General features: G+C 48.0%; 1 protein-coding gene across 1 annotated transcript in view; it reads right to left on the bottom strand.

Annotated features, from left to right (window-relative positions):
- LOC144146213 (echinoderm microtubule-associated protein-like CG42247) overlaps positions 1–25,592 on the bottom strand; it is a 67,150-nt gene extending 41,558 nt beyond the window's left edge. Inside the window, exons 1-2 of the mRNA XM_077678176.1 lie at positions 24,465–25,592; positions 11,959–12,256 (exon numbers count right to left, since the gene is read on the bottom strand). Of these exons, the coding sequence (XP_077534302.1) occupies positions 11,959–12,256; positions 24,465–25,109 (943 nt within the window). The 5' untranslated portion in view covers positions 25,110–25,592. The remainder of the gene's footprint in view (positions 1–11,958; positions 12,257–24,464) is intronic.
- Between the last annotated feature and the right edge of the window lie 1,159 nt (positions 25,593–26,751).

Genomic DNA, 26,751 nt, shown 5'->3' with positions numbered 1-26,751 from the left:
TTGTTGTTGTGGTTGTTGCACGGTCAAGAAAATGGTCATCGCCGTCATGTTTAGTAAATAAAAAACACAGTTTTAAGCAATCGGTACGGATGCAGGTTTAAGGATTCATGAACAACCAACGTATGTGTCAACTTAAGATCTTGGGAGTACTCAACTGAGCATGGGCTCGAGGGCCATATAAACAAATATCAAGAAACAGCAACTAGGCAAATATACAGTGTATGGATTTAAGCATCTGAAATAAAAACGTTTGAAAGCTGCATACTTCTGTGCAGCGTTGATTTACGCCTAACACTGCATAAACCGACAGTAGAAAAGATTTGAAATGAAGAAACTTGAATCCGGATCTGCACAGTACCAGCCCAGTGCCCTACCAACTGTGCTATCTCCGCATGTTGGGAGCGGTAGAACCAAAGTTGTTATCGCTGTTGTTCCTTTCTTTGTGGCACATCCCCACTTTGGAGACTACTCCGTAATCGGAAGCTTTGAGAGGCTGACGCGCGCGCTTCACAATATTCCCGAAACTATGAATTTTAAGCGCAAAAGGTGTAGAATAGTGATTGATGCATGACACGTGATGGTGCTTGAGTAGAACCATGGTTCCAGAGAAGCTGTAGCGTGTGCCAGTCCGCTTGCTGACGTAATTCAGGCCGTAAGACGCATTCACGGTGTAGCCGCAAAGAAGGCACACGAAGTAATTCGCGCCTTAGGAATCAATGCAAATGCGATGTTGCAGCAGATAAGTTGTTAATAGCCAACGTTGTTCGTCTCTTTCCTGCCAGATATTTTCGACGCTTTCAATAGAAGAAACGCTCGGCTACGACCAACCAGTATGGAGGCTAGTCTTTTCTTTGTGACCAGCGAGCGTTGCGTCGTTGTTTGCCGGGCTTTCGCCTTCAAAGCACGTAAGCAGACTTAAGCGGGTGGCTTGTTGGGCTATTTAATGTAGCATCATAAAGCGCTTGTCCTGTCATCTCTTCCTTGTGTGTCGTCGTCTTTGTGCGCTGTTAACCCTTCATCAGACTTAAGCGCCCTGAGGAATTTTTTCGGACACACATTTTTTCTTTCCCGGCAGGAATGCATGGCCTTTAATAGCGTCACCACAGCACAATAATAGGCAGTTTTGAAATTATATTGTGAACGACCTAATGGGCGCGAGACATTTTTTCGTGAATTCCTGGGACCAACTAAATGTAACAAATATACCCGCCGCGGTGGCTCAGTGGCTAAGGCGTTGCGCTGCTGAGCACGAGGTCGCGGGTTCGATTCCCGGCCGCGGCGGCCTCTTTTCTGATGGAGGCGAAAAGCAAAAACGCCCGTGTGTACGAGATTTCGGCGCACGTTAAAGATCCCCAGGTGGTCAAAATTAATCCGGAGCCCTCCACTACGGCGCGCCTCATCGCCTGCGTTGCGTCGGCGCGTTAAACCCTACAATCAATCAAATGTAACAAATAGTTACAGACTACAATATATTTGTCGAGATTGTGATAGCTTTTACAGAGCGATATCGGAAAAATTTCTTGCTTAAACGGGAGTCAAGTAAAAAAAAATGCACCTTAAAATATTTTCAAATCCTTTCTATTGTCGGCTTATGCAGTGTTAGGCGTAAATAAACGCTACACAGCAGTTTACAGTTTTCAGACAAACGTTTTTGTTTCAGATGGTTTAATCTATACACTGTATATTTGCCTAGTTGCTGCTTCTTAATATTTTTTTGGCCCTCGAGCCCATGCTCAGTTGAACACTCCCAAGCTCTTAAGTTGACACATACGTTGGTTGTTCATTAACCCTTAAACATGCATCCGTACGGATATCTTAAAAGGTGTCTTATCAACTATTTAAGTAGAACAAACAGAGGAATACCTTGCGTTTAGGCGTTACAAGTACTTTGAAGAAAACTACAACTTTCGGGGCTCGTTGATTCCTAGCTTCAAGATTCAGCAGTGTCTTTTTAGCTATACATCTTTAGATTGTTAGTCACGAGAGAAACGGGAGTTAAGGAGGTCCACTAAGTTCATGACAACCAGGAGCCCGGTGGCCCTATATGGCTAAACAAGGCCTAGAAAAGTTCTCAAGATACTCCGATGCTTTTTATATTCCGTGATTCTGACGCCACCAGCAAGTGCCAAAAAATGTCCCAATATAACGGGCCGAAATAAAGTGCGACGTTCAAGTAAATGAGTTATTCGTTCACTTTAATGTGTTCAGGTTTTCGGCAGGCCAAACTTACTTTGGGAGCTATTTCTTGTTTTCGGATAAATAATGAGCTTGGTTTCGATCACGCTGGGAAGATAAATTTGATCTGTCTTCGCGCAAGTGATTAAAAAGGCACGGCAAAGTGTTCTGCAACAACTCGGCCACTCTAACATACAGCTCACTTATTGATCACCTTATGAGTATGTGTTGCCACTCTCTGAGGCATTTTAGTGTAGCAAAGCGATTAGTAGCCGATAAACGCACCCCTTAGTCCGAAAGCGTTTAACCGGTACTGACGACGTGCTCTCGGCAGCAACTTTCAAAGCATTCGGTTATCGTATAATTGAATGGCATAGTGTAGCCCAACTTAACAAGATGATCCACTTTTCATGCAGCACAACTGGGTCAGCATAAGCCACCAGAAGTCATTAAGAGTATTATCGCTGAGTTAATATTAAACAACGCATGCAGACCAACCTAGCCTGAAGAAGAGGTTGTATATTAAAGACGTTTCTTCTGACTTTGCTACCTTGGCACTACTTGACGGCAGGTTCCTCAAGATTTCAAGATACTAGAGATTGGCGTCTTCAAAAAGCAAACAAATCTCGGTTTTGAAACATAAGAATTCAGACAGCCACTATTTTAACGGCTCCTAGACGTGAACACAGCGTAAATAGAAATATCGTGTCCGTAATTCGACGATCGGAAACCAGCACGCTGCTACTGAGAAAAATGGAGAGAGATTGAGAGAGAGATAGGAAAGAATAGAGTGAGCGAGAGATAGATACGCGACACGGAGCGGCAGACGTGGACAACAGGCTCGTAGTGTTCTTACGGCTAAATTGATTTCGGTGAAAAAATGTTGCTCTACCCTTCTCGTATGAAGTTTGGTGCCGCAGATCATTAGTTAGTGCGTACACTACAGCGAAACATAGTAAGCGATTGCGACCCTCTTTCAGAGCACGTATTTCGCATTTAGCTGTCACGGGAAAGTTTCAACAGAGCACTGATGGACGTGTTCACCCACAGAACCGATAAACGATCGAACCGAAATCAATAACGTGCTTTCACTGAAACGGTACCAGATGGTTTTCGTGGTTTCTTCCCTAAAGTGAATCACTCGTATTAGGGAACATGGTGTGAGAAGGAGCAAGAAGCAGGAAGGGGGACGGAGGAGAGACAGAGGATGCAACAGCGTTCGCTGACTTCTGTCGCGTCCTCTCGACACAAATTTTTGCCCATCATACCTAGTATTGCAATGAACATCCCAGAATGCAGGAAAGTTTGTGTTTACTATGACCGTAGGGTATAGCTGATACTGTGCTGTCGTAGCTGTTGCCAGGCAATAATGACATCATTACAGCTAAGTGTACATCGAAGGAAAGGAGGGGAAAGCTGACGACGTACAAGTACCCAAACCCTTCTTGTAGGGCGGAGCATGAGGGCTCAGAAACTTTATACTTGTTTCCTCCTTTATAAAGAGCGAATGGCCACCCAGACGGTAACCTGTAGTCGTCGTCGCCGTCATCATCGTCGTCGTCGTCATCATCATCATCGTCGTCATCATCATTATCACATTGTCTTCTTCTTCTTCTTCTTCTTCTTCTTCTTCTTCTTCTTCTTCTTCTTTTTTTTTCTTCTTCTGTTTTCTTCTTCTTTCTTCTTTCTTCTCTCTTCTTCTTTTCCTTCTCTCTTCTTCTTCTTCTTCTTCTTACTTCTTACTGTTATTGACCGTCATGAAGATGACCCTCTCCGCGGTAAACAACGGGGTGGTGGTGTGCTTGTTGCTTTACATGACTCCTTTAAGTGTAAACGCCACCTCGGCCTTGAATTAGAGAGCGAGTGTATTTTGTTAGAGGCGCTTGGTTCTGGAGGCGAACGCCTCTTAGTGTGTACTTACCACATTCCACCCGAGAAACCTGCCACTGAGTTCCAAAATATCCTAAACACAATCAAAACTACTGTGATATCCCACAGAGATCACTGTATCCTGAACACTGGGGACTTTAACGCACCGGGAATTTCGTGGGAAACTCAGCTGGTTGATCAGGCGTCGCATCCAATATCTGATTAGTGGGAGTTTTTACTAGCTTTCTCAGCAGTGCAACTTAATTAGGAATTCATGTGGGAACGTTTTAGATTCGTGTCTGACTAGCTTGGAAGCAGTGGAGGTCTCGCGCAGTAATATCGACCTTGTAAGCCCTGACAACTTTCATCCTCCATTATGCATTTTATTACATAACGTATCTGTCCTTCATCAAACTCTCAGTGTTTGCACACCAGGAAGTAGCAGTTACGAATTTGCTCATGGGGACTACGTTGGTTTGTTTCAATTTCTAAATAACAGTGACTGGTCGCCAATAGCTAAACTGAATGACGTTGATAATCAGACTGATCATTTTTTGTTGAAATTCTTCAGGACGGCTTCAGTAGCTTTGTGCCTAAAAAATCGAAAAGGAAGGTAATTTTCCGCACTGATTTTCTGTTGAACTGAAACGAGCTTTGGGGAGCAAAAACCAAGCTTACAAGCAAGCTAATGCGCCAAATGCAAATCAGTGTACATTGGCGAAACGGGCAGTCTGCAAAGAAGATTAACGCAGCCACGGAACGACGTAAACAAAAGGATTGCAATCACAAGCGCACTGGTAGAGCACTGGGAGAAAAGGGGACACGTGGTCGACTGGGACGAGGCCAAAGTACTAACAACCCTGCACAATCTGTCTTCTAGATTGCTGCTGGAGTCCGTCATCATTCAGACGACGCCCGACACTATCATCAGAACGGACGGCAATCTGCACCATATCTATGCGAACTCATTGTGCCGCGTAACGCGCAATATATAGCTTCGTTTTTTCCGGCACATGCTAATTGTCAACAAGGTACCGAAACGTCAAACGGATTTTTTGACTTGGTCAGTGACCAACGTTTCATCTTCGCAATAATGTTATTACCTGACCAGACGGTATTCCGCTAAACACTGGACTAGGTCATCTTTATGCAGAACACCAAAGCGTACCGCCTGCAGTGAGGCCTACCTGCGAGACCGCGACACACTCAAACAGGAATGAACGATACACGCCTAAATAAGATACATTTCCAATACGTGCTTCTAGGTCAAAGTTGGGGTGATCGGCAATATCTAGATCACAGGTGCAGTGACCAGCGTCATGCTTTGCGGGGGAAGTTGACTCTCGTGCAAGTGGAAGTTCAATTGCCTTGGCCTCAAGTGTGACGGGGGTAGAATTATTCAAAATTATTCCGGCTGGACAGCTGTAAGCAGATGTTTTTTGAGCGATAAAACTAGACAGCATGCGCCGACAAATAAACAACGTTCGCCTGCCCCAGTGAATTATTTTTTTTGTATTGAAAACGACAAACTGGCCACCCACACCTCTCTTTTTCCTTTGCCGGGCAGTTACATGTAAATATCTTTATCCTCGAGATGGACAACAGAGCTCACAAGGGCTGCTTTGCACTGCGACCAACCGTAGTAAACAAAGTTTCCTCCCATTGACCTTGATCAGCAGTGAAGCACCGGGAGATGGCGTGAATCTCGGGAAAAAAACAAGACGTAAGGGAGAGAGAGAGAGAGCACACAATAGTACTGCTTGAGGAGCACAACAATGGCTGACGTCCCCCGCACCGAGGGTCGCAAGGGAGAGTGACGACGAGAAGTTGGAAGTCGAAGACGACGAGGTGGGCAACACTGCAGCACGCGTGATTCAAGGGGGCTCCCGGCAGCACCGCTATCATAACGGGTCATCTCAAAGTAGACGTACAGCTAAACGCGAGCCATCGAGGAACAGGTCGCTCTCCTATCGACTCCATTCATGACTAGACTTTTCCAAGAAGGCAGCGAAGAAGAGGGGTTTCGACTTCTCCGGCTGATGCCTATCTGTCCGAAGAACACGTCTTAGGGAGAAAGAGAGGGGGGAGGAAGACGACGTCCGAGCGTACGGGACGCGCGGCCTGGCAGCCTAAGGGCGTCGTGCCGATCGGTGGCTTCGATATATCCGCTTTCAAGAGCGCGGGCTCGAAAGAGTTTCGCCGGGCAGGGGTGCAGTCTAAGCGGGCAAGCACGACACTTGGGCGGCGAGCCGTGCGTGCGGCTATACGTCCCTCCGTGCTGCGCAAAAAGAGAAACACAGTTCCTACGGGAGACAATTGGTGTTGCGTGTCAGGAAACCGTCGACTTCTACCGGCATGGCCGGCGACGGTACAGACGCGCTGACGCCGCGCTCAGTATAGAGGGTGCTGCTGCTGTGTGCTTTGGTCCCATGGCTTCCGGCGCGTGGTCGAGGGAGTTACCGGCGACCAGAGAAGCGGCGCCGCGGGCCCGCATTAGCCGCCGGTGTCCATATCGCTCCCTCCTTGCACTCATGCGCAGGAAGAGAGAGGAAACGAGAAACACGCACACGCACGAAGGCACGGACCCGAAGACGATATCAAAAGGAGCGGGAAGTCATGCGTCGTGGCGTGCGACGAAACGTCTTTGTGTTGTCTTCTCTCTTGATAGGATCAAGTACTGGCTCACGTTTGGGAATGTTCTCTTCCCGTCTAGTCAACAGTGGGGCCACTCCCCGTGAGCTGGTACGTCTCTTTGTTAGCTAGGCCACATGATCTATGCCCTTTCGCAACCCGCTGCACGAGCTGACTTGACCTAATCCCTAATAGGGAACGCTTTCGCCATTCCACACGTGTGCACCAAAGACGGCACGACTTGTCGGTGACATACGCGTTTCCATTTCTTTGATGCCTAGCGTGACGCGTTTTCGTTTGAGGCCCGAGCAACGAACCCCAAAATGGAAGCGGATAAATATGCATCTCTCTAGAAGGAGAGCTCAACGCCTACCATTGTTTAATTTCCCGTTCCTAGTGTGCGATAGTTGCGCTGTAGAAATAGACGGCATGCAACAAGACCCTAAATAGGAGACGGCTCACTGGAGCTATCGGAGGGACAAGTGGCCTTCTTGCGAGATTAAAGGCCTGTTTTTTGGGCACATATGTGTATACATGTGGATGCAATTTTTTTCGTACTGGAGTTCTGTTTTTAATTTGCATCTAACTAAAGAAAATGTTTGTCGCACTGCTCGCCGTCTTCTCCACTGGACTGACGCAGAAAGAAACGCTTGGCAATAGGCTTAAGAACGTTTCACGGCAAAACATAATTGCAGGGATGTTTGGAAGGTAGGAATGAAGGAATAATACACATGAAAGGCAGGGAGGTTATCAAGAAGATCGGTTGGGTGCCCTGCAAATAGGAAGTGGGAAAGGAGGGATTTAACTAGGAAGGAAAGGTAACTACAAATACAAAACCATAATTGATAAGAATTCCTTACACAGAACAGGTAAATTGGCCAAATGTGCGGAATAAAGACGGTACACGGTGTCTCTACAATTGTTGAGACACGCCTGTGGCCTTTAAAAAAACAAAGCAAAAAGGCTTTTGTGGTTTCTGGGACTGAGATGGGCAAAGTCTGCCCTTAAGCTATCAAAGAGCGTGAAGGTGAAATCATAGTTGGAACTTCTGTTCATCTGGTTTGAAGTTTCTAGTTATCTTTGCGGTCGCAGCTACCCGCACCTGACCAGGCCCAATGATAACACCCCTAGAAGCTCGTTACGTTCGCTCGCCGTCGCCAGGATCCTCATTTTATCCTCGCAATGAGGCTCGTATTGCACGTGTCGCAGCGGTATAACCTCCTCCGGCGCTGCTGTTACCCTTTCCCAACGAACGCTCCTCGGTTAGCGCTCCCATTTTAACAGTGAAGCAGTTTAGCAACCCCTTGATTCCGTCGTTTCACATAGCTCAGAATAGCACTATGAAGAAAAGAAATCACTGGCAGGATTCGAACCCGTGTCTGCTAGATCAACTGCGTCGTGTTACCCACTAGGCTAAGGCCGAGATTTGTACCCGTGGGTCAAACGGCTTATTCACTCGGCTGCGACTGTGGGGAGAGGAATCACGCCACCTGATTGACGAAGAACACGTGATAGGGTACACGTTACAGCTGCGGGCGCCTAGTTTACGTGTGTGCGTTTCATTCGTCCGTTCTGCATCTTCGATTTGCTTCTTCTTCGGCGTTATGGAAACAAAAATGGAGTAAATGTCGTTCTGGTAGCGAAGAAGAAGCAAGTCGGCTGAAATAGTGGACTTAAACCATCGTGATGGTCGTGAAGGTTGCGTACAGCTTGGCTACCTTCAAGAACTACGCGTTAGTGTGAACTTCCCTAGTTTTTTTCATTCCTTAAATTAACTGTCAAAGTACATGGGCGTACTGTCGTACTGTCGATACCCATGTGGAGGATGCAAGATGAAAGGCACGACCCGGACGCCCCGTTCTCGTGAAGGAATGAAACACACTCAGAAAGAGGCAGTGGCGTATTTTAGTCTTCCTCGAATTCCGCTGTCACGGCCTGCCTACGCCAATCTCATTCTTTACTTACAGCAACCGAGGGCGCTCTAGACACAATATGGCTGGTGATTGTTGATATCTGCGCGCTGTTCACGCCAAGCCACACCTACTTCGTGGCGCTCCTGATGAACAAGTAGATAAGCGGCGGTACTGTAACCCTTGATTAAACACTTCAGTTTTGTCTTTTCGCGTCAAGGTGTCGGCATCAAGCCTTGAGGCCAGCCGGTTGCATATTCCCAGAAATGATAGTGAATCGGAAAAAAAATCGATAACGCTTAACGTGTGAGCTGCGTTTGAGCTCGGGCCCAAACTGCTGTCGATAGAAATTGTGTTCACCCTCTCTATTTGCGTATTTCGTTATTTTTCCATCTGTTTCCCCCTCTCTTTCGGCCTTTCGCCCTACCTCTATTTCTCTCCCTCTATATTTCTCTCTCTACTTCTTTCAGTCTTGTTCTTTCTCTGTACATTTATATCTTTGTTGCTCTCTCTCTATATATATCTCTCCGTCTCCCTCTATCTAGGCATTACGTGGTACGTTTGGTGCATTGCGCTCTGTGTACGAGAACCACACCGCAGGAATTAGGCAACGCTAGGTGCCTGCACGAGCCGGAGGTCTGACCGTAAGCACCCGAAGTAAGCACCCTAAACCGAGTCAGGTCCCCCAAAGTCATTTACATGTCTCCAAGCAAAATCACAGGCATTATTTTACACTGTGTTTCTATTGCGATATAATCCTCATGAGTCGTCGATCCAGGTAACTCACCTTTAGTAGCATGCCTTGTTTGACGCCTTCTTTTTTCTGGACGTAACGGCGCAACTTCTATTTTAGTCTTCAGCTAGCTCACGAAGATGAGCGATCCCGATGAAGCGTGATCGTGAACAGTTTGGTTGTCATAACAGCCACTTCGAACGATACGGTTATTCGGCAACGACTCATTTTCGCGACTGCTATTATCTTCATAGTCCTCCGACTGAGCGGGATGTTTCTATGCGGGTGCGTGCAGATAGGTTTTTCGGATGCAACAACGCGTCTAAAAGACACCTTTCGTGACGGGTGCGATTACGTGCCAAGCTCATTACGCGAAATAGCTTTCTCCCGCATGGCTTGTATTTCGTGCTAGAGGCTCAACAGGGCCAATTCGGGCTGTTACAAAAAGCAAATAAAACACGCGCGTGTCTTTGTTCATTGCGGCAGCCGTGCTTCAGGTCGGAACAACATTAATTTTCAGGTACACGCATTTTACCTTGCATCACTGCCAAATAACTAAAAACATACAATGTGAAGATGCTTATCTGTTATTCCGGGATGTTCCTATGCTCAACGACGAAATCGCTCTCCTAGTTAAGATTCTTAAGGAACTTGTGGAGCAAGTTAATCCTTGAATTAGTGGCCCCGCTTATCACTCGAGCCACAACATCATCACGGATAGTATGCCGAACACTGAAAATTTAGGTAAGCTGACGTACGTACGGATAAGCCTTTCGCTGCAGCCAGGAAAACACCGCATCCCATGGATGTATTCAACGTTAATGCATCTTTCAAAGAATCGACATGATCGCACACTACGACGGCAGCTGTTGGAGGTACTCCTAAAATACGTGAAAACACGCCCACTCTTCAATCCGCCCCTGACTAGGTGTGCGAGACTCGCCGTTGTATTCGTTGCAGACGGAGACCGTGATTCCACCTGACATCAGAACTACGAGTGACTGTCTTTCCCTGGGAAGAGAGGGATCATGGTGCGGGCAATGGCGGGTACCTTTACATGTCTACTGATGTTCCGCTGCATTTACCAGCAACGGGACGATGCTATCCTTCCTTGTTCTTCTATTCCTCCTGTTACCCTGTAGCGAGTCGTAGGAATGTCGATAACTGTGTGTTGTGAAGCGCGAATGTGCATCTATTTTTTTTTTGCTTGAAGTCATTCGCGCATAATAGCCTAAGTTAAAAGGAACTTCCTTCGGACTTTACGAAGTGGTGCCACATCGAAACTTCCGTGAAAAAAAAAAAAAAATTGGGCACTTAACAAACGCTCTCTACCTGTGCTCATAGGGAGGGTATCTTTGTGGAGTGGACGCATCAAGGTCGTGTTTATGTTTTTGCAGTTTAAGTGAATCAGGTTTTAGCGCCAAGCACAATTTCAAGAAAAGGCGCCTATGTCCTTTCAAAAACCTTTTTTCCTGAAGTTGTGCTTGGCGCTAAACCTCATTCACTTATTGCATACCAACTAGCACGCATCGACACATTAATTCAGTTCCTTGCAGTTAAAGTTTCGACAAGTTGATTTGGAAATAGCTGCCCTTGCGTCGGTGCGTTAGACCCTAGAATGATTGATTGTAGGGTTTTAACGCGCCGACGCAACGCAGGCGATGAGGCGTGCCGTAGTGGAGGGCTCCGGATTAATTTTGACCACCTGGGGATCTTTAACGTGCGCCGAAATCTCGTACACACGGGCGTTTTTGCTTTTGGCCTCCATCAGAAAAGCGGCCGCCGCGGCCGGGAATCGAACCCGCGACCTCGTGCTCAGTAGCGCAACGCCTTAGCCACTGAGCCACCGCGGCGGGTGAGACCCTAGAATCAATCAATCATCACTAGCTGCCCGCATATTATTCGAGGAAAGTAAAAAGCACGGCTAAACATTACGCTGTATACTCCGCATAAAATGGTATTTACAGGGCAAATACGAGTTTCCCTGCGTTGGTTTTTGATGCACCAAATTGCAACTTGTTGCTGTAGTAATGCGAGTACAAGAAAAGATGGATTAGGTCAGTTGAGCTCACGAAAACCTAAAATCGTGCTTTCGTTACTAGACCCGATCAAGAAAGTGAGCGAACTAAAAACAGGAATTGGTCTAGAATTGTGAGGAAATTTCGGGTCCTCTTCAGACAACCTTCAAGCTATGCGAAAAAAAAAAACACCCATAGTAGTTTGAGGTGGAATGTGCTTCAGCTGGCTTTTAAAGGGAAGCCTTTAGTTGTTATGACATTTCCACGCAATGTTCAGGTAAACTAAGAGTCCATGTGCACTCCAAAAGTGTATGCCAATCTTTTTTCACTCCGTGTCATTCGGAGAAGGTAGTATAATGTACCTACGTATTTGGCTCACCCTCAAACCACTTCGAACATTTCTTTTTAGGGCTTTTGATAAACAATTATCGACGAAATGAAGGGAAAAACTAAGTTGACTCTCTAACTTTCTCTATCTAATAAAACATCTACCCAGCGCTGAAGGGTAACATGCATAGGAAGAACAGAAATTAAAAGAAACATTTGTGCATGATAAAGGCACAAATAACCACCAATCGGTGTTCGACGCGCCCCATAGGAAAGTGATGGGGGCAGGACCCACCTTCTAAGCTGGGTGCGCTCCCCGAGCGCGAGAGAGGTTTGGCACTGTTGACGGACCGTGCGCGAGACAACCGCGACGAGGTCCCTCGAGAGGGCGAAGTCGCCGCCATCGCTTCCTCACCGTCGACGAGACCGTCTTGCGATTCGGCGGCGCCGTCTTGATCGCTCTGGTCCTCGAGGCTCGGGACACCATGGAAGGATCGCGTCCTGCGCCTCGCCAGCGGACCGTCGTCGTCCGGCTCCAGGACGAAGGTGCTCACGTCGCGTAGGTCGTACTTGAGCTGAGAGAAGCTTCGAACCTGGATGGAAAGCCCAAAGTCATGAAAAAGACTAGCTCTACGCACTGTGGAAAAAAAAAAAAACACTTGTGGTATCTTTTGAATCGTATCCGTGCTTCCAGAAAATGTCCTACATTTTGGACAGCGTGTGATCTGAATGAAGAATTCACGATGTATAAACGGCCATCGCACGTACGTTTGGCTCAATGATTAAACTGGTGCTGGTTTCTGGCCATGCTGACATAAGCGGCTCTTCTTCCTAGCCGACGCGCTTATCCGATTAATCAGGCGAAAGTCGTAGATGCTCACCAAACGCGAAAAATGACTATAGTAGTCATCGTCCATCGACCCGAATGATTTAAAAAAAGGCCACCGCTGTAAACAGAAAATAAGCAAACACTTTATGGTTCGTGTAGGGTCTGAAACCTGGTCGCAATAGCAGGAGGAAGGTGCGCTAATAACTACGCTAACCTGGCACCATGGCAGAATGGAACAAAAATTAGTCTTAAACGTGCCGTGTGAAAGGTTGGGAATAAAATTGAGCTAAAAAGACAGGACAAACATAAGAAGACACACCACACAGCGCTGTGTAGTGTATCTTCTTCTGTTCGTCCTGTCCTTGTAGCGCAATTTTATTTCCATCATGTCAGACCAATTAGCCCATCAGATTGCTCTGTGAAAGGTGTATGTGACAGCAGGTGAAGAACAAGTGAACGCGGAGAAGAGTTCTGACTGCGGGGAAGATGTCGAGAGCACAGCAGCCAGTCTGCTTGCCCGAATGATTTCCGTCAAAAGACGAAGAAACGAAAGCGGTGAAAGAGACGCCAACACGATGTAGCGCTAAAGGAGTCTGAAAATCTTAAGCTTTCACCTGAAAAGCACGTAAGCAGACTTCAGCTCCCGAGGACGTTTTTCCAACGGGGTCAGCTTGTTTCGTTCGCGATCATATTCTATACGATTGCCCACTGTCGAGCTCTCCGCACAACTGCGAGTGCGGCAAACTGGGCAGTTAGTGTACGAGGAGGACGATGAATAAACGCGTCTCTAAACAGTCAGCTCTGGGAAAGAGTCCTCATGCCAGGACACCTTGAGTTCGTCCGCCTTCTTGGGCTCTTCGCACCAGCCAAAGCTGGTCAGCAGGGTCCGAGCTAGACAGTGCTCTCTCCCAGTGCTCAGGGGAGGGGGCGGGCAGGGGTGTAGTGGGGGTTCTTATCACAGCCCCACATATATGGTACAGGATGCCCGGAGACTCGCAGAAGCGGCATTGCGAGGAGTACAGGGTGGGGGCCAGAATGTGGGCTCTAGTGGGGTGGGGAAATGTGTTTGTTTGCATGCCTTGGAAATGGCGCTCTTGTTCTTTAGTGAGGATTTTGTGCGCAGGTGGATATAGTGTTCCAGGCGGTAATGTTGGGTGATTTCGTCGAACGACAAGAGGGGGCAGACCTGCCACTGCTCGCCGAACTCCTGGCTGGCCCGGTGGGTCAACGCTCGGCATGTTGATGGGCAGCTTCGTTGCCAGACACGGCATAGTGAGCTGGAGCCCAAATAATCCTTACGGGATTTCGAGGAGGATGCTGAAGAAGAATTGTTCTGGCAGGTCATGATATGCAACCGCTGGAGAAGATTCTACATGCTTGTTGGCTGTCTGTGATGATTATTTCTGCAGAGGTTTGTGCAATGGCTAGGGAGATGGCCGCTTCCTCCGCCTGCAGAGAGTGGATGGTGAGAATTGATGCGCATATGTAATGAGCTCTTCCGTAGTAGAAACCATAGCGGTCATAGCTGTTCGCTCGGGACATGAAGCGGTGTCTGTATAGACTGTGGCAAAGTTTCGGCCGTATTGATCAAAAATCGTTTTCGCTCGCGCTTACCTACGAGCCTCGTGATGTGTCGGATGCATGATGCGTGGAAGTGGGGCCACATTAATGTACTTGCGAATCTCACGAGAAAGCTGAGTCGCATCGGCCTGCGGGTGTTGCAGAGGAGAGCGCAGGTGAAGTTAGGACAGAATGGCTCTACCGGTAGGGGTAGAGCTGAGACGTAAGAGTTAGTGTACGTTCATGATGATAACAGTGCAAGGGAAGACGAAGGACTCAGAAAAGGGCAATCACAGACACGATGGTGACTCGCAAACTGAATTTTAATAAAACAAAACAGGTGTGCTTCTAATTTTACGTCCCCAGAAACTACAGTACATCAAAAGATGAGAAGAAACAAAACCAGATTATACAGATTTCTACGTTGGATAAGACACACAAGGCAGTCATACGCAATTGAGGTATGCAAGTTATCTTTCAGAGAGTGCGACAGAAGGACAACTAATGCACTTTGCAAGCTGCTTGCAATGGCATGAGCCTCAATAATCTCACGCGTAACTTTATCGCGGTGCTTGGCTACAACTGTGGCGCTCTCACAACCCGGAACGCAACTATAGACGTGCGGGTATTGGCGGGAAAGTGCGCCAAGCTGTCGTTTTCCAAAGACTGTTCATGCTCCCTTAAATGAACAGTAACGCACCTCCCAGTATGGCCCACATACACTCTGTCAGAGGGCATAGCCAAATTGTAGACCACGTTTTTCGCCCGAGGCGCGTACTTTGACTTCTGGTTGACGCCACAGCCCTCGTCAGGCACTTTTTTTGATACCTAAGCTGCCTTCTGCAGTGCCGGTCAAATGCTCCTGAGCCGTCTCGGAGCGGTGAAAACAACAATGACGCCGTACTATGATGTCACTTTCCGCAGCCCGTGCGGCATTTTATGCACATAAGGCACAGCCGGTCTGTCCGGTGTTTAGAGGCTTCAGGGCGAATGCGGGCATTTGCCTCTTTTATACACTGCAACACCTTTCCACACCCCCGTGACACCACATGTTCCGAATGCCTGCCGCGTTTTATTCTGCCTACCTGCTCCCAAAGACTCGACGACACAGTATGGTGGCAAGATTTCGATACGGCTGCCTTTATACCTTTATCATGACACACACGTCACGATGCCTTTTCAGCGCCGTCGTGTTTTCTAAACGAGGGGAGAATTTGCAGGCTTTAGAGGATGGAGCCAAATTACTTCCTGTGCCAACTCGGAGCGAGTAGGCATGCTCTTTTAGGCACTCGTTTAGGCACCACCTGATTTTCCCCACATACACGCGACCGCAAACGAGGGACACCTCAAGGCTCGCAACGCTATCTCTCATGGCCCGAAGTTCTTCGCGTGCTTTGTTGTGCATCGCTCCTTTGAACGCCCAGGCGTGTCCATCTTGCTGAAAAGGTATCGACGGTGCTGAAAATGCATCGTGACACAGACGCCCGCAAAATCTACGAGGCGTACATGATGCTAAGCGTGGCAAAGATTGTGTCAGCACCCCTTCAGTAGCCCTCTACAATAAGAAACCTGGCTACACAAGCACGTGATTTGCAGGATCGTGACTCAACGGCTGCACTCACACATCGGATATTTGTTTGTGATTGTGTTTTATTCCCTGACGTATTTCTTATTCACTGACGCTTGACGTACTATACGATTCAGTTGCGAATCAGCGCCGTGTCTGTGTTTGCCCTTTTCTTAGTATTTCGTCTTCCCTAGTGCTGCTGTCATTATCTCCGCCCAGCCCACTTTCTCGGCCTGTTCTGTTCTTAACCCGCACAAACTCGGCATCTTCCTCCACATTCGCGCCGTAGGCAGGCCTGCCCCATTGCATTCACAATCGACACACGCTATGTGACACAATATCCTTGGCCGTTCTGTTTGCAAACATGTGCAATCCGCACACGCACAAGCATACTCTCCATACAAGTGACCGACTAGCCTTGTTTGCTACCACCTCGCACTACCTTGGTATCTCCCTCCACATCCACGCACTACACGCGCAGAAGTATGACTACCCCATGGCGTTCACATCTCGCTATACACTTTCCGACACCACATCCCTGGTTACTCTGGCCTCCCTCCTGTCCACTTTTCTTGATTTTCGGTGCGTACACTGCATGCCTACTGGAACTGCTTTCAGTCTACTGCTCCCCTGACCTGTCACAGGGAGCTGTGACAACAAGGTATCGCTACTTGAACCGTCGAGAGAAAGAGCGAGAGAGAGAGAAGTAATCCGGGTTGAAGTGCGCTTATTTTTGGTCGGGGTCTTCAGGCCAAGACTCCGCTGATACGGCCGACTGTCTTCGCCCTTTCCACATGCAAGTTCTCCGTTTCAGGGCAGGAGCTGGCCAGCGTGCTATCCGAGAGCTTTGGTGAGGCGTTGGAGATGGGTGGAAGATCTGGTTTTAGTCCGCATTCCCAGACAATATGGTTCAGTGTGCCTGGTGTAGTGAATAGAGAGGGGGTCAGAGAGAGTAGGACGAATGGCATGTAGCTGTGTTGGGTGTGGGTATGTTTTGGTCTGTAGTCCTCTCAGTATTGCTTCCTGTTCTTTCATGGCCTGATCGGTGACTGGAGGGTACAGATGCCTCGTTAGTCGGTAGTGTCGGGTATTGTCGGCTTATGTGAGCAGTTGTGGCCAGGTCCGCTCCATCTCTCCTTGCGGTACCCGGTCGGTGGGCGAGAATTCTCTGGCAAGGACGTGTGCCGTCATGGTTGCCGCGAAGAGTAGAGTGGGCCATCCAGGCCCTCATTTGATCCAGGGAAAATGCGCTCAGCTTGCGTTCACTGGGAAATAAACTCTTAAATGCGTAATCGCTATTGAGGGTACTGCAATGCCGCACGCTACGCACCATAGCAAGATTTCTGAAGGTCACTGTGGGCCGGCGCTTCCACAGACAAAGCAGCTCGCCACACCAAAGTTTAAGCTTTGCAGCTTTGCGCGCGTTCTTCATTTGGTGGCGGGAGTGGGATGGGGCCCATCCGAGGGCGATCTTTTACAGTTATACAGGGCTCTTTTTTGGGTGGCATACTTTCGTTAGAGACTACCGGCCATATGAAGCTGCGCACATCATTCCGATAACTTTGATAAACTTAAGCTTGCCTAGCCATCGTGCCGTGTACGCATTCTCCACAGACGATCGATGACAGCAAAATTGCAGCACCTCTCGGTCAGCTGAGCGACGCATGGAAACTTTTCACACCTCCGATTGACAAATCAGGATTTTCTCGCCTCGACAGTGTCGGCACCAACCCCACCTTTTCTGCTTAACGAACTCCTAACGCTGTCGCGTTGGAAGTTTGCCGCACAGACCCTACTAATACGCCTGGGCCTCTCACGATGCGCCGTTACCCTGGGAACAATTTCCCTGGAACGTTTCTATCCGATGGGTTAGCTTCTCAAGAGCGAGCCACTTTGTGTCTACTGCCGGTGTCTCAACAGCTATGCACACTGCACCTCTTTGATTCTTCCAGGTATGTGCTTTATAAGCGGTTCTGTGGCTGCCGTTTCATGTCATGAAGACTTAATTCCCCCATGTTTTGCCCCACCGGTTGTTTCGAAGTATTCTCCATCGGTACTACCAGAAGCATCAAATCACCCTTCCGCACGTCTACCATATGCTAGTCTGCAAACGGCCATATTTCACTCTACCGTTCCTCGGAGGGCCACAACGAGTTACTCTAGCCGTTCCTCGCAGGGCCACAACGATTTACTCTAGCCGTTCCTCGCAGGGCCACAACGAGTTACTCTAGCCGTCATGACCACTGCCATGGAAGGGTCTGTGGACCTGGCCTTGACTGAATGAAGGTTTCTGTTTCTTCCTGATACTCAAGAAGCCACGTGACGCTGGTTCTGCGTCTGTGGTTCATCGTAGCCTTCAACGGCCGCTACATGCACATCTTCGGTAGTACAAGGGGCCCCCACCTGCCGGATGCCGCATGGTCTAAGCAAGGGGGATAAAAACACCATACGCCGCTTACGCCTCAACGTCGCCTTCACCAACAAATACCTGCACAAGGCGCGCCGAGTGGCTTCCCCTCTTTGTGAAACTTGTGTTGGGAAGGACAACAAACATGTACTGCGTGTGTGCCCTTGCTTCTCTACGCCAGGACATTCGATAAGGATGGTAGTGCGTCTGCGTGCTGGCGCATGTCTTGCTCTTAGTGATGTCCTCGCATCATGGCACTCAGCGGCCCCTGCGACTCAGGCTACAAGGATTTTGATGTCATTTCTCCGCAAATGCGGCTTAAGCAAAATTCTGTGAACGCCTTACATTCATTCGACTCCTGTGCACGTGTTTCGCGTTCCTCCGTGTTTGGTGTTTTTGCACGCTTTGTGTGCGCTCTTGTGCCCGCTTGTGTGTGCTCGCGTGTTTCACCTATTTTCGCTCTTGTAATTTCCATGTGAAGCAGCAAGACCTCTCCCTCCCTCCCTCCCTCCCTCCCTCCCTCCCTCCCTCCCTCCCTCCCTCCCTCCCTCCCTCCCTCTCTCTCTCTCTCTCTCTCTCTCTCTCTCTCTCTTTCTCTCTCTCTCTAAGCCAACCTTGCTTTGTTTTCACCCCTATTCCAACTTCTTCCCCAATTCCACGCGCCGTCCTGCTGACACGGTGCCTGAAAATCCCCTGTAGCAGCGCGACCCGAACCTTGAGTTGCTCGAATAAAGTTCCATTTCGCTTCGTCGTCGACTCGTTGTCGTTCAGGTAGAAACTTCCGTTAACTTGAAGCATACAGCTTCAGTCAATTGTAGGCTCCGTTTGTTTAGATAGGTACATATCTTCCCAGTCAATGATCATATGCTTAATAGACTGGGGTTACCTGCAGCAGCATACACTAGAAAAAAAACAAGTCAACCAAGCGGATTCGACTTAAGTCATTGTAGCGAAACTGCCAACAGTTTGCCACAGGCACTGGCGTCTGTGCCGTGGCTGCAGTCATGGGGAGACAGCAGCTAGGCGGCGTTTGCAAGAGACGTGTGGCAGCCTTTCATCGGTACTTTTGTAGCGTGAGCTACACTGGCCGAGGTTGAGCAGTTTGGCGTGGATCCTGGAAAGCCGTGCTGCGCATGCGCGACAAGCAGTGACGTCACACGGCGCACAGAAAGTTTCTCACTGTCCGGCGTCTCTCACACACCCCACGCGCCCAGCGTCTTTGCCGACCTCCGTTCCGCACGTGGCGGCCCGGTCCACTTGATGATTATGTGAGGGGTGGCCGGGTGTGGAACCGATGGCTCGTGCGTCACGGCAACACCGGCGTGCGCCTGTGGAACCAGCTTAGCTTTGGGGCGATTGGTGACGCTGCGCCGGAGCCGCGTGACAAATATACATGTGTCACATAATGCCTACACCGTGTGCGTACCATTGAAGCCGCAGTAAGCGTGATAATCAAGCTAATCCTAGACAACCAGGAAAGCTAATAATAACCAGCTGAACCTTAGCTCATGCTACGCATATCCTGCCTGGCATAGCCGAGATAAGCCACTGCTAATTTTTTTTGCCGTTATTAGGCAGTCTGAACCGGAGTTCGCCGGCTCCGCAGAGAAGCTCTTGTGTTGCCAGGGTTTTCGCCCTCTTTGTTTTTCAGTTATATCCCCCTTTTTCGACATTTTTAAAAGAAGATTCGGTGCTTTATATTTTTGTTAGCAAGGACCGAACCAATGTGCGAGTTTTTATGAAAACAAGAGTGCCTTAATGTTTTGCTTGTATCTCGTCTCCCATCGGCCCAGTGTTTTTTTAGCCATAAACAACGTTGGCAGGTAGAAAAGGTACCACTGTTGCTAGAAACTGGGATGTTGTTCTCCTATAAATACTTCGTCTTCATGCGTACTTGGAGGCAGAAATGTTTTGCAGCCAGGAGAGTGACGCCCCTCCCCCTCCCTCCGAAAAAAAGGAAAAAAATCAACGCCAGTAATGTGATGGACTTCGCCAAGGTAAACATGGCATATAAAATTATAACACGTAAAGGGGATAATGCCCGATACGTCGCTTCTCCGCTGTACAAGTCTGTCAGACGCTGCATATATGCATGGCTCGTAATAAGGCTATAGTAATCTATCTCCCGCTTACATAAGGTAATGTTTTCGTTGATGATTGATTGATTGATTGATTGATTGATTGATTGATTGATTGATTGATTGATTGATTGATTGATTGATTGATGGATTGATTGATTGATTGATTGTGGGCTTTAACGCGCTGGAGCTACACCTGGGCTGTGAGACACGCCGTAGTGGAGCGCTCCGGATTAATTTGGTCACCCGAGGATCTCACAAAATCTCGACACACTGGTGTTTTCACTTCTCGCTTCCATCAGAAAGGCAGCCACCATAGCCGGAACCAAACCCACGTCTTAAGGCTCAGTAGCACAACACCTTGGCCACTGGCCACCGCGGTGGATGTGATGCCTTCGTGACCTTGAGGTTATAAATGAATAAACCAAATGAATAAAAGTAGTCCAGGTTTAGCCGCTGTACATTTCATATATGAGATAAACATGAGGAAGACAGAATGCGCCTTCGATGGAGAAAGACACCTCCGTTGTATATCGCTAGACTTCAACCAAAGCAGCGCTGGCTACCACAACATCAAGCAAAAATGCAGATATAGGTGCTGCCCCTCAGCGGACATGGCCGTATCAAACCCCTGTTTTCTCTCGCTAATATTACCGTTTTGTGTTCTCGCATTACGTGCAAAATAAAAACCAAGAATGAGTGTTGCGCGTGTAGCGATGTGGAGGCTGTTACTCGCACCAAAAAAGTAATTCCTGGAAAAACGGACGATGAAACGTGCACCCCGTTTTGACCCGTCTCGCTTGCTTCGTTCGTGAATTATTTGAACGCGACTGTGCGTTTGACGTTCTGGGTTGCGCGGCACCCACCCTGCCAATTCACAAATCAAGATCAACAACTATCGAAAATCGACACGACCTCGAAACTAATGCACACGCGGCGCGCACTCCGCAACGTAGCACGCATGCGAGATGTTCCGACCGGGAAATCATTCGGCGCATGAGACGAACTCCGCTTTCAAACTTGCGCCGTCCTGTCACGAGATCTCGGATGAGTGAGTCACTGGCGCCCCGCAAACTCATGTCGGGTTTATGTTTGCAAAGTCCAGTCAATAGACGCTGCCGCCATGTTCTCGATTTTTTTTTCTCGGGACGATTGGTTCGGCGGCAACGAACCCGAGTTCTTGTCAACAGCGTTCGATCAGCAGGGACCTGTTATTGAAGTACGGTATAGATTTTTAAAATAGGAGGCCTGGTTTAGGCTTACTTGCTATTTATTTTGAATTTCAAATCAGCTGAACCCCTGAATTTGTTTTTTTAGGCCTAAAGGGTACCATGACGGCGAACATTGCGTTCGTGACAGAAGTGTTTACTGATGGCGCTTGAGGCAGATAAGCGCTGAAAGTTGCAGGGAAGATACCGAAGCCCTTTCCACGCCATTTTCGCTTGAAGCTTTTTGGGGTGCATTTCCTTCCGACTTCGGGAAATCAATATTAGTAAAACGGTTCCGCGTTTATGGTTTCGCCATGGTTGAACTTTGCTGACTGCGACAGACGGTAAAACTAAGGGCCGCGAACTCTGGGCTTCTTAGGAACGCTTACGGAGCCGATGCATGTCGATCGGCGCGGGCTTTCTTTGAGAAACGTTTTTTTTTTCGAATAGGCTTTCAGGACCCTTCCTTGATTTCGAGTTTATGGTTAGCCCTAGAAAATAACCAGTTCTGAAGGCGGTTTGATGGTCACAATGTCAGCATTTTTAAACCGCAAAAACTTAACCACGTTAAGCAACTAGATTTCAATACTGTTGGATACAACCACTTCTACGCCACAGTTTTTAAAATGAAGCCGCAGTGAACTGAGTTAGAACTACATTTCTTCATAACGGAACTAATCGTCGGAACATGCGCTTTGTTGTATAGTAGTGCCTTTTGTTTTGAATAGGAGCAGCAATGTTACTTCCCCCGCACTCACGCACAGACACACACAAACAAACACATACCCATAGGCCTACGCGCGCACACGCACAAATTTGTTGACAGTTGGCCTTCAAGCTTGTTACCAACCTGTTTAGCAACCTATGGCTTATGTTCGGAGCATAAATTGATAATGACCACTCAGTAGAGCGGAGTTTTAGATTGGTACTCTTGAAAACGTCTTCGTTTCTAGCGCCAACAGGGGAATTTTTCTAGCACAAGTACGATCCAATGCTTTCTGTTCTTTTAATAAAATTGAAGTGAAGTACCTATTTGGATAAGCGCTTGGAACTATTCACAAACACACGTTTTATGTGAGGTATTGCTTGAGTTCCCAAGCTTTACGGCTCTATGTGCAGTAAATACACGCAGTTAAGAAAACCCATTTTCGCACACGACAATTTCTTTTTGCATTTTGTACTTGCGTTACGAAATCTTTTAGTGCCTCAAGTGAAATTTGAATTGTCACAAAACGGTGAATCGGAATTCCAAAGCTCCAGCTAAGCTCTAATCTAAGATAAATATTTCTAGGAGGACCTCAATATAAAGAAAACACATGTCAATGTGAGCCGGAAAAAGTGTGCATAAAGCCATAAAAAAAAAACACTATTTAAGGTTTAAAAGCTGGGATCACCTGAATGAACTGGTCGTACAAGAGAAAGATTGGAAAAGAGTAGAGGCCGGTTGCACAAAATGACCCATACTTCCCCAACAAAAAGTTAGTACATGAAAAGTAACCTAAAAGAACTGAGTCCCGTTATCACCTCCTTTGTATGCAGAAAAAACAAAGAATTCATAATTTATCGCTCGCAAGCCTGATAGAAGGTTACTGGTATAATATGTCGATGAAGCACAGACAAGTAAATGAAAGTACAAATGCCCGGGATTAGCTTCTCAGGAAGCCTTCGCCTTTTCCTCAGTGCCCAACCGACCATGTATCTCGTAAATTCGGGACATAAGACCACTCCGACATCGCAGTTTCAAAACATCCTATTATTCACTGTTTTAACGTGGCCGATGAATGCCCTTACGGGATTTCAATAACAAATCATGTGCACTTTTAGGCATTTCGCCCAATTAAATTTCTAAACGGCACACCTTCTCGACGGTGTAGCCTTGGTAAATCCTCATGTATTTTGACACGTTGCCATTCCTACAGCTGTATCAAATATCCCCCAATAAACCTGTAACTAAAAATATTCAATATGTAAATACAACTTGGGCCCCACATTTAGGTTACCCACGCATGTCGGACGACGTCCTGTTACTAGTACATTCTTCCTTAACTTGTTGCCACTTTGAAGTGCACACGCAAAAATCTCTAAATTCAATTATTCTGATCAGTCATCCTGTAACTCATATTTAATCAACAAAATTGGAATTCTTTTAATACCCTGCTTTGAAACAACATGTGATTCTCGTAGATATCACATCTGCCTTATTCGACTTCCCCCGTGCTTTTATTTTGACGTAAACTTAACTACATATAAGCTTGTATGTGGAGCACTTGCTGGAGCATTGTGACTGCAAGGGCAATGAGCTGCAATGTGACATCCATATTGCTTGGTTCATACCATTCTGCAAATGTTGCAGTAACAGCGTTAAGAAATTGGAATTAGATCCTGTAAAGGTTACTTTACTGCAGTTAAACCCCTTATGCGGCAGAGCACCATTCAATAACATTCGCCAAAAGGGAAAGCTTGTTTAATGGAAAGCATAATGTTCTTTACGCTGAAAATAATAATACGAATAATGAATCAGGGCAATTTCGCTACTCTAGTTTTCTGTGCTTTTTTCTTCTTCTCTTTCTTTCGTTCTTTATTCCTTTCTTTCTTTCTTTCTTTCTTTCTTTCTTTCTTTCTTTCTTTCTTTCTTTCTTTCTTTCTTTCTTTCTTTCTTTCTTTCTTTCTTTCTTTCTTTCTTTCTTTCTTTCTTAATTTGTGCGTTCATTTTTCCTAAAGTACGGTATTTACCTTAGTCCTAAGCATTCTCCCAAATGTTGATGTTACTGTGATTTTCGTACAGTTCCGTATTTTATATTGCACCGGGATGCGACGATATTAAAGTGCAGCATGTGCAACCTTTATCTATCTTCGCAATATCAATAGCTTTAGTCTAATTTTGAGGGCGCATGTTTGGCTTTCTTTACACGAAGAGCTGTCATCAACTGCAACAAGGATATCACCTTTTCTGTTCCAACCTAACTTGAACAACATAAGCAAAAGCGGTGTAAAGGATGAATTTCGTTGATATCGTTTAAGATATACTGACCTTCAAGTTCCACTGGCTTTCATCGCAAAAATCTGTACAGTCTGAGAATGTCCTTAATTACGGCGATCGTTATTCCTCCGGTTGTATAATCCAGCAAATAACATGTCGACCGTGTACTCACCACTTCCCCTTTTCTCGTTGTCATCCTCTTGACGCTTGTCATATTGAGCGCTCCGCCGAGGTCCTTCAAAACTTCCTCGAAAGTCTGCGCAGTTTTCAGGTTTAGAAGAACGCGGCTCTTCAGTTTCGGATCGCGGCTGCTGACTACATCGATGACCCTCCCGTCGTCCCGGCCCCCGGATCCGGGCAGGCTGACGGAGCCTCCCTTTCCGGGAATCCTCTTGTTACCCGCAGCATGGATCAGCCGGCTGGGCTCGTCGTCCGAACGCTGCAGCGCACGATTCCGCGTTTGGCCAGCGCCGTAGGCAAGCGCGGCGAAAGGTCTCGTTCCCGAAGCCACATACGATGCACCGTCTTCCAGTTCGTCCAGAGAAGGCACCTTCTTGCCGTCGAGGGTGAAGATGACGCGGACACCGTTGCTGACGTCCAGACGCTGCGAGATGTAGTCGTAGAGAGACTCGATCGTCTTGAAGTCTCGGCCCGGATTGATGGACACCCTGAGACCCGAGGAGAAGGGGTCTCCATTGGCGAAGAAGGTGACCATGAGCGCCTTGCGCTGCGAGGCCTCTGTGAGGAAGCGCGAGTTGGTGCTGTTGATTTTGCGGACCCGCGGAGCCTTGGCAATCCGTTCTCCGGCGGCCTCCATGCTGGCTGGTCCATGCGCCGTGACTGTACTTGCAGAAAAAATAAACTTTCTATTGTCTGTCAGTGGTTTCGAACTAACGCCGGTGAATCAATTGCGAAGCTAGTAATGACACGTCGTTTCCTGGCGCGGTCAGTGCGTGGCAACGTCTGCAGTATCTGTCACCCGACACGTTTTGGAAGCACTACTATGGCGACAGAATGTCTAGCTGCACAGCGGAAACATGCAAAACGCGGCACATCACAAGCGATGACGATAGCAGCGACGGCAGAACCACAGCGCTGCCTCGTCCCGTCACTCACGTCACGGTCAGGGACATGGTTGCATTTCAGGCGCAAGTCCCCAAGGCGCTGCCGAGCGAGCAAGGTTGAACAATTCCGGAGCGCTCGGCGGGAGTCTTCGCTCTCTTTGCGGCCAGCTGTCCCGCTGGAGACATCGGCGTGGAGAACGGGCGGCCGCTGGGCAGCGCGTCTTGGCGGTCGTCACATGCCGCATGTGTCTTGGCAGAATGGCGGCGCGGCTCCTGGCGATCGGTGCGCCTCCTCGCCGGGGAGCCACTTGTGGCGGTGCTGCCTCGATTATTTTCAATCGCCATAGAAACGACGTAAACGATTCTCCGCGCGCACAGGCCGATCGCTTGTTGCTGCTCCTCTCCGCCGGCGAGGGAGAGTTCCCCTTCGCCTTTTTGTCGTCCTCTCCCGTCCTGGCAGGAGCTTTCTGAACTCTTGCTTTCCTCATCGCTTTCTCCCTCTTTGCTGCCCTTTCCCTCCCTTCGCTCCTCTTTCGCTTCGTCTTTCGAATCGCATTGATTAGCCTCGAAAGTTGTCCTTCCGAATTCACAGTCCGGCTCGTCTCTGGAAAGCGGCCTGTCGCGGGGGGCGGGGACTAAAGGGAAAGCTCCCTGGCCAAACAGGTGTGCCGACGTGTTGCCCCGCACTTGCGCAACTGCCTGCGCTTCCTAGAAAAAAGGAAGCCATCCCGTTCGGAGGGCAATAACGTGCGGCACACATATATAAGACTACTGCACTCATACTTTGAAAGAGTTGGACCGAAAGATCTTGCTTGCACTTCAACTATCGCGATAACGAGATCTACGTAAGCTTCGGAATGGGAACTTCCTGCGCAACAGTTGACTCTGGCCATTGTGACTGCATTCTCTCCTGCCACGAAAACTCACTTTTTGGAAGTATCACACGCATCTGTAAGCTCTGGGGCATTGCTTTTGGTTTATTAAATCTTACAACTTTTAGGGGTGAAGCCCCTTAGGGGCTGTCTGTCGGCGTCTCCTGTCGACCTCGTCGTTTCATGTTGTCACGGTAATAAAACACTGGGACACTCCTTTCCCAACGTGTCACGCTAGAATGGAACGCGTACTAAACACACTGGCACGCTCGTTTTGCCACGCCTCGCGCTAGAACGTTTAATTTCCGCGGGCAAAAACGTGTACTAAAAGAACACGCCGGGGCACTCGTTTTCTAACGCCTTGTGCTATAACTCTTGGTGCTTCAAAGACGCGAGACTTATACAGCAAAGCTGTATACGTCTACCCCTAACGGTTTCATATCCGTGGAAAGAAACTCCAAGGCGCCACTTATACACTGTACGCTTCGCCCTTCCCCAGGTTTCACGTTAGTGGAGATTGCCC

Source organism: Haemaphysalis longicornis, unplaced genomic scaffold, assembly GCF_048455015.1.
Source record: "Haemaphysalis longicornis isolate Haplotype H1 unplaced genomic scaffold, Haemaphysalis longicornis Haplotype H1 scaffold_7, whole genome shotgun sequence".
NCBI lineage: Eukaryota > Metazoa > Arthropoda > Arachnida > Ixodida > Ixodidae > Haemaphysalis > Haemaphysalis longicornis.
This window is presented reverse-complemented; position numbering and strand designations above follow the sequence as displayed.